General features: G+C 45.8%; 1 protein-coding gene across 1 annotated transcript in view; it reads right to left on the reverse strand.

Annotated features, from left to right (window-relative positions):
• The window catches only part of SLC12A4 (solute carrier family 12 member 4), a 435,256-nt gene that overhangs the window by 277,799 nt on the left and 143,588 nt on the right, over positions 1-13,869 (reverse strand). The window contains exon 6 of the mRNA XM_077456642.1: positions 9,729-9,859. Within this exon, the coding sequence (XP_077312768.1) occupies positions 9,729-9,859 (131 nt within the window). The remainder of the gene's footprint in view (positions 1-9,728; positions 9,860-13,869) is intronic.

Raw genomic sequence — 13,869 nt, forward strand, 5'->3', positions numbered from 1 at the left:
AGTCTCACCTCTACAGATTCCCAAACATTCCAAAAAACTGCTTAAACATGTTCTGGCGGCCACAAGATGCCTGGTTGCCCTCCACTGGAAACTATATACCCCACCCTCCCAGGTAGATTTGTTTACTAGAATAAAAGACAGAGCTGATGGAAAAAATGACAGCCAGACTGCAAAATAGACTGGAATTATATGACAAGATCTGGGAGGAGTGGCACAGATGAGAGGATCCTCCCTGAGCCGCTGGCCGAGCCATACCATTTCCCTCCTTCCTCCTCCACCCTCCCCTATCTTTCTCTTACCTGTTACTTTCTTTTTCTTCTTTTCTTTAGATTCTGATGTGATCTATAGCGGGTCCCATATGATACCTAGCGATTTTTACATGGAGCCAACAGTGACTCCTTTTTTCTTTTATGGTTCAATGTTATTGGGTATACACTGGTCTTACTGCTGCTATGCTGAAGTTTATGTATTACAGTGTCAACTCTTTTGTCCATTTATACGCTTTTATGATTAATAAAAAAACAGTTCATTGAAAAAAAAAACCTACAAGCCGAAAGCCACAAAGTATGTCAGATGCAGATCGCTGTGTATGAACGGCGGGGTTTTCAAAATGTGACATCTAGTAGAGGGAACTTCTCCAGTTTAGGGAGAACAAGCAGTGGGAATATGTGTTTACTGAGCACATCACTGTCCTGTGTATCCAGACCTCATTGCTGCAGTAATCCTTCACTCCTGTTTATATTTCTGTACTGGTGACTCATCCATTCTTGCGATTTCTGTGTCACCCAGTGACCTCTATGTATTCCTACAGTATGTTCCAAAATTAAATTGTCAGTTTCTGACGTCAAATACCGGTATAGAACCAATATTAACCACTTTCAGACCGGACCATTTTGCTGGTAAATGACCAGAGGTCTTTTTACACTTTGGCACTGCGCTGCTTTAACTGGTAATTGCGCGGTCATGCAATGTTGTACCCAAACAAAATTTGCGTCCTTTTCTTCCCACAAATAGAGCTTTCTTTTGATGGTATTTGATTGCCTCTGCGATTTTTATTTTTTGCGATATAAACGTAAAAAGACCGCAAATTTTGAAAAAAAATGATATTTTCTACTTTTTGTTATTAGAAAAATCCAATAAACTCAATTTTAGTCATACATTTAGGCCAAAATGTATTCAGCCACATGTCTTTGGTAAAAAAAAAGTCAATAATTGTATATTTATTGGTTTGCGCAAAAGTTGTCACATCTACAAACTAAGGTACGTTTTCTGGAATTTACGCAGCTTTTAGTTTACGACTGCCTATCTCATTTCTTGAGGTGCTAAAATGACAGGGCAGTACAAAACCCCCCCAAATGACCCCATTTTGGAAAGTAGACCCCCTAAGGAAATTGATAAGAGGCATGTTGAGCCCATTGAATATTTTATTTTTTTGCCTCAAGCGATTGAATAATGACAAAAAAAAAATTTTTTTTTTTTTTTTACACAAAGTTGTCACTAAATGATATATTGCTCACACATGCTATGGGCGTATGTGAAATGACACCCCAAAATAAATTCTGCTGCTTCTCCTGAGTACGGGGATACCACATATGTGGGACTTTTTGGGAGCCTAGCCGCGTACAGGGCCCCGAAAACCAAGCACCGCCTTCAGGCTTTCTAAGGGCGTAAATTTTTGATTTCACGCCTCACTACCTATTACAGTTTTGAAGGCCATAAAATGCCAAGATGGCACAAAACCCCCACAAATGACCCCATTTTAGAAAGTAGACACCCCAAGCTATTTGCTGAGAGGCATGTTGAGTCCATGGAATATTTTATATTTTGCCACAAGTTGCGGGAAAATTACAAACTTTTTTTTTTTTTTTTTTTTTTCACAAAGTTGTCACTAAATGATATATTGCTCATGCATGCCATGGGCATATGTGAAATGACACCCCAAAATAAATTCTGCTGCTTCTCCTGAGTACGGGGATACCACATATGTGGGACTTTTTGGGAGCCTAGCCGCGTACGGGGCCCCGAAAACCAAGCACCGCCTTCAGGCTTTCTAAGGGCGTAATTTTTTGAGTTCACTTCTCACTACCTATTGCAGTTTTGAAGGCCATAAAATGCCAAGATGGCACAAAACCCCCACAAATGACCCCATTTTAGAAAGTAGACACCCCAAGCTATTTGCTGAGAGGCATGTTGAGTCCATGGAATATTTTATATTTTGCCACAAGTTGCGGGAAAATTACAAACTTTTTTTTTTTTTCACAAAGTTGTCACTAAATGATATATTGCTCACACATGCCATGGGCATATGTGAAATGACACCCCAAAATAAATTCTGCTGCTTCTCCTGAGTACGGGGATACCACATATGTGGGACTTTTTGGGAGCCTAGCCGCGTACGGGGCCCCAAAAACCAAGCACCGCCTTCAGGCTTTCTAAGGGCGTTACAGTTTTGAAGGCCATAAAATGCCAAGATGGCACAAACCCCCCCCCCCAAATGACCCCATTTTAGAAAGTAGACACCCCTAAATTTAGGGGTACACTAGTGAGACTAGGTAATAAATGGCGGGTGCCCTGAAACTATAAAAAAATAACTAACCAACCAGCGTCACCTGTAACAGTTATATGGTGATCACTGGTGAAAGGGTTAACTAGGGGGCAATCAGGGGGCTTTATGCGGTAGTATATGGGGGTCCCTGGCGCTATAAAAAGCTGCGGCGAACCTAAATACCTACCTGCCTAACTAGCGTCACCTGTGACACTAATACAGCGATCAGAAAAACGATCGCTTATTAGGCTGGGTTCACACTGGAGCGATGCGGGAACGCCACGAATGCGCGGCGGGTTCCCGCATCGCATGCCTCCCGGCGGCAGTTCACACTGCCCTATGCGAACTGCTGGGAGTGTCAGTGAAATGTTAATGACACCCCCAGATCAGTTCGCATATCGCAGTGCGATCTGCAAACTTGGATCGCATGGTGTGAACACCCATGCGATCCGATTCTGCTGCGGACCAAAAAAAGGGTCCCGTGCGAGTTTGCGGCGGGTGCGGCGGGTGCGACACGAATTCAGCCATACTATCTGTATAGCTGAACTCGAATCGCACAGAGATCGGATGTGATTTGCACTGCAGTGCGGTGCGAATCACATCCGTTCTCATAAACCGCTGCAATGTGAACCCAGCCTTAGTGACACTGGCGACGGGGGGTGATCACGGGGTTAAACCTTTATTGGGGGGGTTAGGGGGGTACCTTAGAACTAAAGGGGGCTAACCCTAACTGCCCTAACAGTTATTAGTCACAAATGACACCTGCCGGGTGATCAGGGGGTTAAACCTTTATTAGGTAATAAATGGCGGGTGCCCTGAAACTATAAAAAAATAACTAACCAACCAGCGTCACCTGTAACAGTTATATGGTGATCACTGGTGAAAGGGTTAACTAGGGGGCAATCAGGGGGCTTTATGCGGTAGTATATGGGGGTCCCTAGCGCTATAAAAAGCTGCGGCGAACCTAAATACCTACCTGCCTAACTAGCGTCACCTGTGACACTAATACGGCGATCAGAAAAATGATCGCTTATTAGGCTGGGTTCACACTGGAGCGATGCGGAAACGCCGCGAATCCGCGGCGGGTTCCCGCATCGCATGCCTCCCGGCGGCAGTTCACACTGCCCTATGCGAACTGCTGGGAGTGTCAGTGAAATGTTACTGACACCCCCAGATCAGTTCGCATATCGCAGTGCGATCTGCAAACTCGGATCGCATGGTGTGAACACCCATGCGATCCGATTCTGCTGCGGGCCAAAAAAAGGGTCCCGTGCGAATTTGCGGCGGGTGCGGCGGGTGTGGCGGGTGCGGCGGGTGCGGCGAATGGCTGAACTCGAATCGCACAGAGATCGGATGTGATTTGCACTGCAGTGCGGTGCGAATCACATTCGTTCTCATAAACCGCTGCAATGTGAACCCAGCCTTAGTGACACTGGCGACGGGGGGTGATCACGGGGTTAAACCTTTATTGGGGGGGTTAGGGGGGTACATTAGAACTAAAGGGGGCTAACCCTAACTGCCCTAACAGTTATTACAGTCACAAATGACACCAATGCAAAAAAAAAAAAAAATAAAAAAAAAATGACATTGGTGTCACTGTGACTGGGGGGCAGGGGTAATTGGGGGGGTGATCGGGGGGTAAAGGGGGGGTGTGAGTGTGCCTGGCATGTTCTACTGTGTGTGGGATGTGTTGGTGCAACTCACTGATCCGCTCTCCTCCGTGTCGGAACGAAAAATACCGACACGGAGGAGAGAATACATCACTTCCTCTCCTGTGTTTACATTACAGGAGAGGAAGTGATGTCACCGGGGATTTCCATTCGTCGGGAGCGATCGCGAGGGGGTGGCCATGAATGAATGGCCGTCCCCTCGTCCGGGATCGCTCCCGAACGAAAACCGACCGCCGCAGGCACCGGGCGGGGGCCCGATCGGGCCCCCGACCCGCGGGAGGCAAATCACGTACATGTATGTGCTTATGCCTGCCCGTGCCATTCTGCCGACGTACATCGGCGTGCGGCGGTCGGCAAGTGGTTAAATTGGACTTGTATTTCAACTAACAAAATATGGTTGGATGTGCCAAGTTCACACTTATTATGGATTAATCTTTAAAACACTGTATATGGCTTTGGAAAGAATATATATATGTAGCAGAGGTCTTCTGAAGAGCACGCGCTATGCGTTTTTCAATGTTAAACTTTACCCAAACTGCAGTTTGGTTTGGGTCTATTTGCCTAAATTTGACTTCTGGATCAGTCTGACTGGACTGTGAAATGTTCAGCCTGGCCACAAGGGGCACCGTCTCGGGTGGCAGGCGTGGAACTATGGTCTGGTCAGGCGCTTGAATTACTCTCTCTCAGAGTCAGGTCAGTGGGAGTGGCCCTCTCGCTGTGCCCTCTGGGAGAGGGTATTTAAGATGCGGACGTCACATGGTTCAGGGTTCCGGTCCAGTATGATGTGCTGATTACATGGTCCTGGTCCTTCTGACCAGCCCCCAGGAAGGCTATGGCCTGGGGTGCGGATCCACCCGACTTTAATGCCTCGGGGCTGACTAGCCCAAGGCAGGGAAACTAAAGGAGGATTCTGAGGTGGTTGGGTGCCATCTCCAGTTCGGGAGAGACCCATTGTACTTCAAGCATTCCAGGAGAGGACTCTTTAGAAGAACACCACGTACAGGTTGGTTTTCTTAACAAGAGCCTGGAAGGGCTGAAGTAACTGAGAGAATCCGGTCTTGTGGATATCACCAAGTGGGCTGAAAGATCCAGGTATCCTACAAGTGTTCTACAGTTTAGTTTCCCTACGTGTTCTGCAACAACTTCGGTGACAAAGACTTTGTTTCTGAGTAAATACCTTGTTGGCTGCTAGGCCTTGTGAGAGAGGGACTGTCCAACCCGAGTGTTCATCCAGCTGCGAATGGCTATTCTCTGGATGCAGTCAAAGTAAGCAAGTTCTTTAACGTTTTTGGGACTTTGACATTGAGAGTACCTGAACTGCCTTTCCCAACCCTCTGACCCCAAGTTGAAAGACTGTTCAATGGTTTGAGTTTTTGCAAATAAAACCCATTCAAGTGGATCTATCAGTCTCAAGTTACTGGGCCACCTACCACGGGACATCCCCTAGACGTGAAACAAGGAGAACGGGAGGTAGCAGTAAGCCCAAAAATAACCATCAGCTCCTTCGGGGGTTACTGCTACATAAAATATTATATATATTTTATATATATATATATATATATATATCTGCTTGACTATATGGCAATTATGTCACTGTTGATCTGTTGAAAATTGTATTTACCAATAAATCTTTACTTTATTCATTTTATTATCAAGTGTTTTGCACCTCATCTAAAGTCCCACGGGCAATTCAAGTTGCTTTTGGTTTGCATTTCTGCAATTTTGGGGGAAATTTAAAGTCAGTTCCTGTTAAATCTTTTCAATCATTAATAGCCTTGCATCAAACAATGCTCTATTCCAGAATGGTTCCCAGGCATCAAAAAAGTTCACGTCCTTGAAAGATCTGTGGACTGACGTGATTGATCTTAATAATATTCAGCTAGAGTTCAAGCATTTAGATCCAAAGTGATTTTATTTTTTTCCAGTTTAATGACTCTCCTCTCCAACATCTGGGTATCCTGCAAAATTCGTTACCACAAAATACTTGACTCATAATGCCAGCAACATCTGCTTCAGAAAAAGGGGAAAACATAATTGAGGGTGCAACTCCTGAAGCAGTGGCCTAACTAGAACCTTCAGGGCCCCGATGCAAGAAACCATGAAGGGCCCCCCTGAACCCCAGGCAGGGCCCTTCCCTCCGAGCAGTGAAACTCCAGGGCGTGGTCACAGGTATGACCTTTGTGAGCCCTGTAGTTCCACCACTGGTATCAGTAGTTTTTTTTTTAAATAAAGTTTGTTTACCCGGGAGAAGTATGCAGTGCAGTGTGGGCCGGACTCGGGGGGGGGGGCGAAACTCTGGCTGGGGAGAACAGACATCGGACTGAGCGGCAATGCATGGAGCAGGAGAGGGGTACTCTGAGGAGCCGGCTGAGGACACAGGTCATGCAGGGAATGCACAACTAAAGAGCAGCCAGTGCGATAGTAGAGCATGGAGCTCTGATAGTCACCCTCCACCTCCAGCCACCCGTGTGCATGGTGCACTGGTACCCCTAGCTGCCTATGCTGCTGCAGGCTATATGTAGAGGGGGCTGCATGGGCCCCCTGCATCACAGGGCCCGGTTGCGGTTGCGACTGCTGCACCCCCTATAGTTACTCCCCTGTCCTGAAGCGATCACCAAAATATATATCTTGTAATGAAGAATATGACAATCTACAAAACTCAATGGAAGGAGCCCCTAGAAAATCATAGAAAGACCTGAAGGTAACCTAGAAACTCTCAGTACAATCTATTAATCAAATATACTAGAAACCAGCTCTCCATCATAAAAGGGAAAATGTCAAACGTAACATGCACTCAAGCATCTAGGCTGCACATCATTGCTCTGGATTCATGCTAGTAACGGTAGTCAGTAGACGCCTGTGCAATGGGTTTTCAGCATAGCTATTCCCAGTCTAAAGCCTAATACACACTCAGTTTTTTGTTTTTTTCTTTCAACCCAGTGGGACAGCTCAGGTCAGACCCACCGCACTAACAATCCAATGTTAGTACAGCAATCTCCCTGCTGAGCTATTGTGTTCTGGCAGGGGACAGCCCCCCCACCAGAACACTCCAGTCAGCGCTCAAAGACATTGGCTGCGAATGCTGGATTGGGAGCCAGTTGGCTGCTGGTTTTCCAGCATGCTCTTTTGACAGAAGCCGGGCCGAACGGCTGGCTTCCGTTGGACTGGCTGATATACACACGGGCTGAATGTAGGCCATTTTTTATTGAACTGGCCGATGTCACTTGACATTCGGCCTGTGTGTTCTAGGCTTAACTTCTTCAGAGCCACGCTATAGCCGAATGACGCCTACAGCGAGGACCTGCTTTGCCGGGAGGGCGTCTATTTACATCCTCCCGTACCCGAGCGGCCTGCACGCATTCTGCAGAGCATGCGCTCCGAGCTCTGATCAGCAAGTCTATGAGACTCGCCTGATCACAGATCGGATTAAGAGGTCAATCCCAACCCCTTACCATGTGATCAGCTGTCAGCCAATGACAGCTGATCATGTGATGTAAACAGAGCCGGTAATCGGCTATTTTTTCTCCTCGCACTGACAGCTGATTACCGGCGGCCGTGAGAGGGACAAAAGTCCCTATCATGGAGAGCTGCAGTCAGCTCCTCAGTGCCCACCTGTACCACCTGCCAGTGCCACCTAGCAGCCGCCCACCAGTGCTCACAGTGCCCCCCATCAGTGCCCTCAGTCAGTGCCTTATGAACAGTGCTGCTCATCAGTGCCACATACCAGTGCCCATCAGTGTTACCTATCAGTACCCATCAATGCCACCCATCAGGGGCCATCAGTGAAGCCTTATCTGTGCCCTCCAGTGCAGCCCATCAGTGCCACCCATCAGTATCCATCAATGCCGCCTATCAGTGCCCACCAGTGCCACCTATCAGTACCCATCAGTGCCACCCACCAGGGGCCATCAGTGCCACCTTATCTGTGCCCATCAGTGCCGCCCACCAGTACCACCCATTAGTGCCGCCCACCAGTGCCGCCTCATCAGCGCATATCAATGAAGGAGAAAAATTGCCCGTTTGCAAAATTTTAAACAAACTATGAAACATGATTATTTTCAAAATTTTCCATCTTGTTTAGCGAAAAATAAAAATCCCAGCTGTGATTAAATACCACCAAAAGAAAGCTCTATTTGTGTGAAAAAAAATGATAAATATTTAATTTGGGTACAGTGTTGTATGACCGCTCAATTGTTATTCAAAGTGCATCAGCGCTAAAAGCTGAAAATTGGTCTGGGTAGGGGGGGGGGGGGGGGGGTTTAAGTGCCCAGTAAGCAAGAGGTTAAATCCGGGGAGTGTGTGACAGGGTGGCGATGTAGCAGCACAAGTTACCCATGATAAGAAGTACCTAAACAAACACCTTCTTCGAAGTAATACCAGGTAATATTGTAACAGAAACAGTAGAGTTAACATTACTTTACTTTAACATTACTTTACTGGTTTAGACTTCCAATTATACGAATGTTTAAAAGGATTAGTTAATCTTTACCAAAAAAAAGTCAGAGCAGCTCAGTTTGTTTTTATATAGTGTGACAGTGCGGTGCCCTGTCATGGTGGTAAAAGGCAATCTGGGTCAGGTTTTGTAGACAATAAGCTTGAAGCCTGAAGCTACAAAACACTGAAGGAGAAAAAAAAATCTATTATTCTCTATGGAGTTGGTTCACATCTCCACTCCAAAATGCCTGAAGCCAGAACCCCCAAAACGCCTGAAGCTCAAACAAGTTCTGGAACCTTTTTTTCTTTTAGGCAGATTTGGGAATTTTTCTGCTTGGTGACCTTTTGACCAAAAAGGTACAAAAACGCTGCAAAAGTTGCGCAACTTTCTGCCTGAAAATGCTACACTCAAATGGGACTAGGGCCTTAGGGTAATGCACCTTACCTTAGGGTGACCAGACATCCCCGGATTGAAGACACTGTCCCTGGACCAAGTCTGCCCCCGGTTTTGTCCCCGGATTGTACTTGAACAGGGGCTGGCGCAATTTCAAAGACAGCCGCGGCAGATTTAAAAATCTGAATTACACACCCCCGCTCCATCGCTCCTACTAGCTTAGGGGGGTGTATTTTTTTTTTCATTATCCGTGCCCCTTTCTGATGATCATGTGGTGGTCGGAGGGGAGGAAATGTTTCTTCAGTTTCAGGTGTATGCCAATCCAGCTCGGCTCACATTTTCTTCTGCCTTGGCTCAAGTCCCAGCCAGCCGCCTGCTTGCTTATCTCCTTGGCTTCCCTGGAGGAGTGATCTTCCTCTGATCCCCACACAGTAGTACCCGGGGCCCAAAGAGTAAGACTTGACAGGCTGTGAGGCAGGCGGCGAGCGGCGACGGGCAGAGAGTCACTGATTGCCGCCATTGCTAGTAAAAAAAATTATATGTCCCCAGGATTTCATTTTAAAATCTGGTCACCTTACCTTACCTGTATATGCAGTTTTTTGGCAGAAGTGAACTAACCTTCTAAAAAATGAACTATAAAATACAAAGCATGCATAGAAACCAAGCAATAGCATTATAGTCTTACCAACAAGATTTCAATTGCACCTAGAATGTACATGGCACCAGCAAATGTAGTCCCCAAGTAAAAGCAAAGGCCAACAGCTCCACCAAACTCAGGACCAAGGGAACGCGATATCATGAAATATGAGCCACCAGCTGCAAATTGAAAGTAAACAATAACATTCAGACCATTAATAAAACAAAAGGTTTTTGAATGTATAACATTAGGTTAAGGTAATGGCAAAAAAAGTTTTCTTTAACAGATTTTTATTTTTTTTACATGTAGAGGCTACAGTTTTTAGTCTTCCCTGCTTTCTACCTTTCTCATGCACTCTGTATCTGCCATTTTGATTCTACACTAAAGGTATCATAATCCCAGTGGTTTCTCAATATATTTTACACAAAAGATATACGTAGCAGGAAAAAAAGAAATAAAATAAAGGTTTTCTGACTTAACCTAAAATCCTTTTTTTGGAGTACATAACACAGGCTGAATATTCAGGTACATTGGGTTTGCAAACAAGGTATAAGGACAGCAAAACATAACCCCTCCCACTTCCTGGCTGTCTCAGATTTGAAGCAAGAAACAGTAGGCTAGGAGCTTAAAGGTCAAGTTCATCTTTTTTTTTTTTCTAAATTCCTATATAAAATTCACATACTTTTCAGCCTCTTCCCATCTCTCCATAACAAGTTCCCACTATGCAGAGATGTGAACGGAGTGTTTCTGTCCACTCCCTCCTATGTACTTGTATAAAGATGGCCATACACTATGCAATCTGATTGTTTATTTAGTGAGAAGGGTGATCACTGATTGACTGCATTTCATTTAAAAAATGTGCACCTGGGAGTGGAAGGGTGGATGATGCAGAGTGTGTGCTAATGAGGTTAGCTGGTAAACTCCTTCCAGTGTCACGACCTCCAGTCTGTAAGGAGGAGAGACAGAAGCAATAGATACGTTTGGAATCATTGATTTCGGACAGTAAGCGTCTGTAGATTTTATGGAAAGCTTGGATATTTTTGCAAAAAAAGTATATGAATGCTATATTGGTGCATAGGGGAGCTGGCGTTTAGGGGGGAAAAAAAAGGTGAACTTAGCCTTTAAGTTGGCTTTGGAGTTCACAGTCGACAGCAGATGTCACTGGATATAGTATGAGATTTCACAAACAAAATTAAGTTATGAATATTTCAATTTCTTTCAGCCAATCCAGTAGGAGGTTTAGTCCATTTGTGTATGCTGGAGGATACAAATATTTGGCACAGGCCATGTGCTCTCTCTCTTTCCTGGGGCTGAGGCCTAGGGAAGTGCTACTAGATGGAGCTCTGTTGCTAGGTCCACTAGCCTGGATTGGGGCCTAAGATGTGCTGAAGTGGTCCTGAAACTGTCCTGCCTGGTCTGGAGGAAGCTGTACCAAGCAGGAGACCCAGGGAAAGCCCCTTGCTGGCAAGAGCCAGAAATAAGGCTGGTCTCTCAGAAGGGCCTGGTGACTCACTTGGAGGATGCACTGAAATTTGGCAATGTGCTTACAGTGTTGCTAGGAGCTGACACGGTTAAGCTGAACAACGATGACGTCAGTACATGCAGATACAGGGGATATCTCCTAAACCGTGCAGGTTTAGGAGATATCCAGGGTAGCTACATGTAAGCCGTATTATAGGCCTACCTGTAGAAAAAAAAGTGGTTGTAAAGGGTTCCCGACCGCCTCACGCAGATAATCTGCCTGTACGTTGTCCTTTAAGAGGCGGCTTGCGGCCACGCGCACCCGCCGGGAGCTCTGTGACCTCGATTGCGGGTCCTGCAGACCCAATGTCTGCGGGGAAACACGCGATAGTATCACGGTGAGGAAGAACGGGGGGATGCAAATGTAAATAAGCATCTCCCCGTTCTGCCTAGTAACACTGTCACTCATCAGCTCTCCCTGTAATCGGGAGAGCTGATCAGTGACGTGTCACACACAGCCCCTCCCCCAACAATTAGAATCACTCTCTAGGACACACTTAACCCCTAAAGCACCACCTAGTGGTTAACCCCTTTGCTGCCAGCGAAATTTTTTACAGCACTTTTTTAGCATTGATCGCTGTATTAATGCCAATGGTCCCAACAATGCGCTAAAATTGTCTGATGTGTCCACCATAAATAATCCGCCAGTCACGATAAAAATTGCTGATCGGCGCCATTACTAGTAAAAAGAAAAAAAAAATTATCAATAAAATGGTATAAATCTATCCCCTATTTTGTAGACGCTATAACTTTTGCCCAAACCAATCAATAGATACTTATTGCGATTTTTTTTGCCAAAAATTATGTAGAAGAATACGTATCGGCCTAAACTGAGGAAAAAAACTTTTTTTTAAAATTTTTTGGGGATATTATAGCAAAATGTAAAAAATTATGAGTTTTTTTCCAAATTGACGCTATTTTTTTGTTTATAGCGGAAAAAATAAAAACCGCAGAGATCAAATGCCACCAAAAGACAGCTCTATTTGTAGGAAAAAAATTTTGTTTGGGAGCCACGTCACATGACCACCTCGGTTAAGAAATGAAGGGTCTATACATTTTTTCATAGATGTACTTTAAATGATAGACACAAAACATCAAACAAAAATCCAAAAAAAAACACATGATACAAATGTTATAAATTGAGTTGCAGTTCAGTGAGCAAAATAAGTATTTGATCCCCTAACAACAATAATTCTGGCTCCCACAGACTGGCTACAGTATGTGCTCATGTGGTACACAGATTAGTCCTGTCAATTTAACCACTTCAATACAGGGCACTTATACACTTTCCTGCCCAGACAAAATTTTGAGCTTTCAGCGCTGTCGCACTTTGAATGACAATTGCGCGGTCATGCTAAACCGTACTCAAACTAAATTTTTATCATTTTGTTCCCACAAATAGAGCTTTCTTTTGGTGGTACTTGATCACCTCTGGGATTTTTATTTTCTGCTAAACAAATAAAAAAAATGATGAAAATTTTGAAAAAAAACATGTTTTTTTGTTTCAGTTACAAAACTTTGTAAATAAGTAAGTTTTCGCCTTCACTGATGGGCACTGACGGGGCTGCAGTAATGGGCACTGATAAGGCGGCACTGGTGGGCACCAATGATGTGGCATCAATTAAGTGACACTGATAGGCGGCACTGATATGCGACACAGATAGACACCGATAGGTGGCACAAATAGGTGGCACGGATTGGCATGGATAGGCATCACGGATGGGCATGGATGGGCACTGATAGGCAGCACGGATGGGCACTGATAGGCGGCACGGATGGGCATTGTAGTGTACAGTATTGTAGGGATGGATGCCAATCAGTGCTAAACAATAATGCATGGCAATCAGTGATGCCCATTGTGGGCACTGATTGGCATCCCTTGTGGGCACTGACTGGCATCCCTGGTGGTCTAGGGGGGCATACTTGGTGCTGGGCATCCCTGGTGGTCTGTTGGCGTCCCTGGTGGTCCAGTGAGGGCATCCTCGAGGGGGGGGGGGGCTGTGCTGATAATCGATCAGAACAGACCCCCCTGTCAGAAGAGCAGCCGATCGGCTCTCCTCTACTCGCATCAGACAGACGCGAGTGAGGAAAAGCCGATTACCGGCTCTTCCCATTTACACTGTGATCAGCCGTGATTGGACACGGCTGATCACATGGTAAAGAGTCTCCGTCAGAGACTCTTTACCGAGATCGTAGTTGCGGTGTGTCAGACTGACACCCCGCAACAACGAGCGCAGCGGCTTAAAGAGGAAGTAAACCCTGATGAGTTTACTTCCTCTTTTTTTCCCTGCAAAGGTAAAGCATAATGGACTACTATACATCGCATAGTAGCCCATTATGTGTCACTTACCTAACACAGGAGCCAGCGAAGTCGCGCTGTCCCCTGTAGTCCGCCGCATCCATCTTGCTGGTGGCGTCTCGCAGCTCCGCCGCTGTCATTCGGCGAAGCCGCGATGACGTCACTCCCGCGCATGCGCACGGGAGTCGACAAATGCGGCAGCTCCATTTTTGGAACTGCCGCGTTCAGTGCGCCTGCGTGCCGCTGTCTACGGCGCATGCGCCGTAGACAGCGGTGCCCGTTTTCGGGCAAATATCTCCTAAACCATATAGGTTTAGGAGATATTGCTTGGACCTACAGGTAAGCCTTAATCTAGGCTTACCTGTAGGT

This window comes from Lithobates pipiens, unplaced genomic scaffold (genome assembly GCF_037356315.1).
Source record: "Lithobates pipiens isolate NorthernLeopardFrog02 unplaced genomic scaffold, aLitPip1_a1.2 Scaffold_10, whole genome shotgun sequence".
NCBI classification, from domain to species: Eukaryota; Metazoa; Chordata; class Amphibia; order Anura; family Ranidae; genus Lithobates; species Lithobates pipiens.